The sequence below is a fragment of the Cornus florida genome, unplaced genomic scaffold (assembly GCF_030987335.1).
Source record: "Cornus florida cultivar Cherokee Brave unplaced genomic scaffold, ASM3098733v1 CherokeeBrave_3.0.0_Hap2_Chr05, whole genome shotgun sequence".
Lineage (NCBI taxonomy): Eukaryota > Viridiplantae > Streptophyta > Magnoliopsida > Cornales > Cornaceae > Cornus > Cornus florida.
In genome coordinates, this window is record NW_026775575.1 from 36035990 (window position 1) to 36040180 (window position 4191).

The following is a 4191-nucleotide window of genomic DNA, read 5'->3' on the forward strand; positions in this document are numbered from 1 at the left end:
TTAAGCTTTGTATGTGATCTCATCTGTACTTCTGTAATGCTTAAACTTAGATGTTGGATGTGCCTCATGGGGTCCTGAAACAATATGAATGTGCCTAACTACAGAGAATTTGAGAACAAATTCATTTCATCCTTTTGTCTTTTGATGGAACTATTTCTTTCTCTATTATTATTATTATTATTTATTTATTTATTTTTACTGTTGTATGTGATCTTGAACAATCTACCACATATTTTACTACACGACATGTGAATTATTGAGCTTTTCTGTGTATTATTTAATTCTGAGCAGCCTTGGTTTGTCCCAGACATTTAATTTTCACGCATTGTCAAACATTTGCAGGATAATATCGATCTCTTCTTTCGCATAGGGAACAACATAGCTGCCATCCTAAATGAGTACTCAGATATTTTAATTCTGATGGTTCTAATCAGGTTCATGGCTGACTTTAATGTTGCTAATACTTTCTCTTGTGTAAATGCTTGTTAATCTCGATCCATTTCCTTTAATGTTGCTAATACTTTCTCCAATCTAACCAATCTGACATAGTTTAATAGGAAAGCGTGGGTCACACTCAAGAAACAGAGAGCATGGTTGTAAGGAACGGTAGTAATCATGACAAATGAAAACAATCTGTTAATTGTTGTACTCACCTTGAAAGGCACCTCATTTGTTTCTCTTATTAATAAATGGATTTTTGTTACTTCGGTAGTAATCATATACAAATGAAAGAATTCTTACTTCGGTAGTAATCATATACAAATGAAAGAATTCGGGAAAAGGATCAATTCATTTTAAAATCCGGGATGAATGGATTTTAGAGAATTTAGGCATGCTAGCATTTCATTGACACAATCTAATTATCCATCAATTCATGCTCTTAACAATTGTCCAATGCTTTGCATATCAATTCCACAATGAAATGAATACATACATATCATATAACAATCCGCACCTAAGAGGTTACATGATGGTATATGTATTCAAGGTTGAAGTAAGCTAAATTAACCACAAGGATTATAATACGTAATCAAAGTAAATCATAGGCAAACATTTCTTATGCTTTAGAACATTAAATAAGTCTAGGTTATGGATCAAGTATACTAAATACTATCATATATAACTCACAATATAAGCACCACATATGATATATATACTCCAAAACACACACAAATACTAGTTTAGAGTTATACTACACCCCCTACCTTACTTTAGGATAGCAACCTAGAAAATCCAAATGCAAAGTAGTCCAAAGCCAAAACAAAGAGAAGGGTTTTGCTGGCCATTGAGTCCCCAAGATTTTTTTTTTTCCTTCTATAGCTAGTCTAAAAGGTGAGTGGAAAGTGAAGAAAGTGAAGGTCCAATGTGGAGCTTAAGAAAATGAGGAAGAAGAAGAAGATTAGGAGAAAAAGTATGTAAGTAAAGATGATATATATCTCAAAAACCTACCCTAACACTACCTCTCTCTCTCACACACACATTCACACCCTCCACTTGTCAACATCCTAGCCCTCCACAAGCTTCCAATCCCTCTTCAACACATGGCCCAATCAAAATAAGACATTTGTCCCCAACTTTCCCTATTTGCACAAAAGTCGACCTAAGAAATATTTCCAAAAGATATTCGCACTATTGCCCCCAAAAAAAATATCTTCAAAAGATATTCGCACAAAGACCCTCAAAATGAAAATGCCCCCAAAATATAATCGCACAAATACCCCCAAATAATACAAAATCAAAATGTATACAACTGCAATGCAATTTCATCATGCCCTGAGGGTAAAATGTGCAAGAATGAATGAATGTAGTGTTGGGAACTATTCAGCACTTGACTTGGCCTTGGGCCCATATAACCTGAAGAGGAAAAGAAATAAGATAAAATAAAATAATGCCGAAAAAAAAAAAAAAAAAAATTGACACGTCATCATATAACACCCCGATGTATTTTTGCTACTCTCTGTTTTTGTTGCAAATAAACTATATATATATGGAGTGCAATTATCAATTCCCAAAAATAAAAAATAAAAAAAAGAAACTTAATGCAACAAAAATATTTTGAAACAAAATCACTTTTTATATTGTTCCTTGTGAAGTGGCCGTGGATATTTTTGTAAGAACATTAAAGCAAATGACACAATTTTAAAAGGGCACTAGTCACAGAATTTTCTTTTCCTTTGAAAATATCCACGGCCACTTCACAAGGAAAAAATAAAAAATAAAAATCCAACACATAAAAAGATCTTCTTTATAAATTTTATATTGAAATTTGTTTCGTATAGTATTTCTAGATGCGTCATAAAATGATAAATTTCATCCACCTAGACTAAGCATTCCCATGAAGAGATCGAACAACAGATGCATCACATTTGTTAGTGTTATTCTCCACACACACACACACACACACAAGCTGAGCCTATCTCTATTTGCTATACTATAAATATTATATTCATAATACTACGTATAAAATAAAATAAAAAATATCTCCAATAGATTCTTTATAGATAATATCCATATGAGTAAGAAACTACTTTACATGTAGCATAGATAGGTTGGAGTCAATTTTAAATTGATCGTACAACTTTCAAGGATTTTCATTCACCAACTATTACGTAGATAAAATGTTGCTTTAATTACTGACCATGTAGAAACCCTAATTTATTTGGGCATGATTTGATTGCAATTGGGCAACTTGCAACTTATGGACCCCAAGCCCAAATTTATTTATTATTATTTTATAAGCCCAAATTGATTGTGAAACAAAGATTGAGATTGAGAGGGGACCCCATTTTTGAATCTCATCATCCTTTTTTCAATAAATACCTCCATGCATGAAACCCTATTTTAACTAAGTGAACAAACATGTCTTCCTCTTCTTCTACTATGTTCTTCCAACATTTTCCAGGGCACTTCTACTCAAGAAGATTGCTACTACACACTCCTCTTTATTCATCACCTGCTATGGCAACCCCTCCCATGAGCCCAAATAGCCACTTGTCATTTGATGCAGACCATGTAATGGTCCTAGTAGTCCTCTTGTGTGCCCTAATATGCTCACTAGCTTTAGGATTGCATTCCATCATTAGGTGTGCTTTAAAGCGCACAAATATAGTAGCCTCTGAGAGTATGAACAACCCAGCGCCTAAGTTGGCCAATGTAGGCATCAAGAAAAAGGTTCTCAGCACTTTCCCAACACTGATTTATTCAGATGGGTTGAATCAGCCAGGCTTGGACAACGAGTGTGTGATTTGTCTTTCGGAGTTCACACACGGTGAGTGTGTACGAGTCCTTCCCAAATGCAACCATGGGTTTCATGTTCGGTGCATCGATGAGTGGCTCAATTCGCATTCCTCGTGCCCTACTTGTAGGCACTGTCTCATTGAAACGGGCACCCGAGCTAACTCATCAAGCCCGCTATCACCACCACCACCACCGGACACAATAATAAGCATTGTCCCACTAGAGCCTGAATGATTGAAACGGAATTACAGAAATGATCAAGCATTGTCCCATGTTTGTTCAGTTCAGTTAAATTAGTGTGGTGAGCCAAGTCAATGATATGTAATTTCTATTTTTTTTTTTTTTAATATAAAATTAGTTCATTTCTTGGCATGTAAAAAAAAAAATAAGGTAGTTGGAAAAGAAAATACTTCAATCACTTTCTCGTAATTTTAATTGATTTTATAATTTAGACTAGTCAAAGAAAGATGTCGAGTATATATATACATATATATATTACACACCCACTCTAAAGCAAAAGCATTGTCAAACACTTGCACAGCGTGGTCCTGTTAAAAGGAAGCACTGGCTCATAGAAGCAGACTAGAAATATGTTTATATTTTGGTAACCGTCGACGTCATTAAAAATTCAAATATAATGCTCCCACTTTTTAACAGTAAATTAAAGGTACCATTGTTTTTAAAAGTTAGACTAAAAAAACCTAATAAGTAATAGTTTTTTAACCTCACAATTATGAAAAATATATGCTTGACTAAATTATACTGATACTCTGAAATGAGGTCCAAAGTATAAGCAAATGCAAATTTTGCGAATACCTGCACTGTATAAAAGGTAGGTTTGCACCCGTATCGTTAAGGATCTTGAAGAGGCTTTTGATTTTGGGATATCAGAGATGGAGTCAAAGGTGACTTGGCCTTTGACGGTGTAAACATCTAGAGCAACATTTTTCAAGA

At 34.2% G+C, this 4191-nt stretch overlaps 1 protein-coding gene across 1 annotated transcript; it reads left to right on the forward strand.

Annotated features, from left to right (window-relative positions):
- Positions 1-2859: 2859 nt before the first annotated feature.
- Positions 2860-3600, forward strand: LOC132310106 (RING-H2 finger protein ATL78-like). Its single transcript, XM_059808332.1, has one exon. It carries the CDS (start codon positions 2860-2862, stop codon positions 3469-3471), a length of 612 nt encoding a protein of 203 aa, XP_059664315.1. The 3' UTR covers positions 3472-3600.
- Positions 3601-4191: the final 591 nt, after the last annotated feature.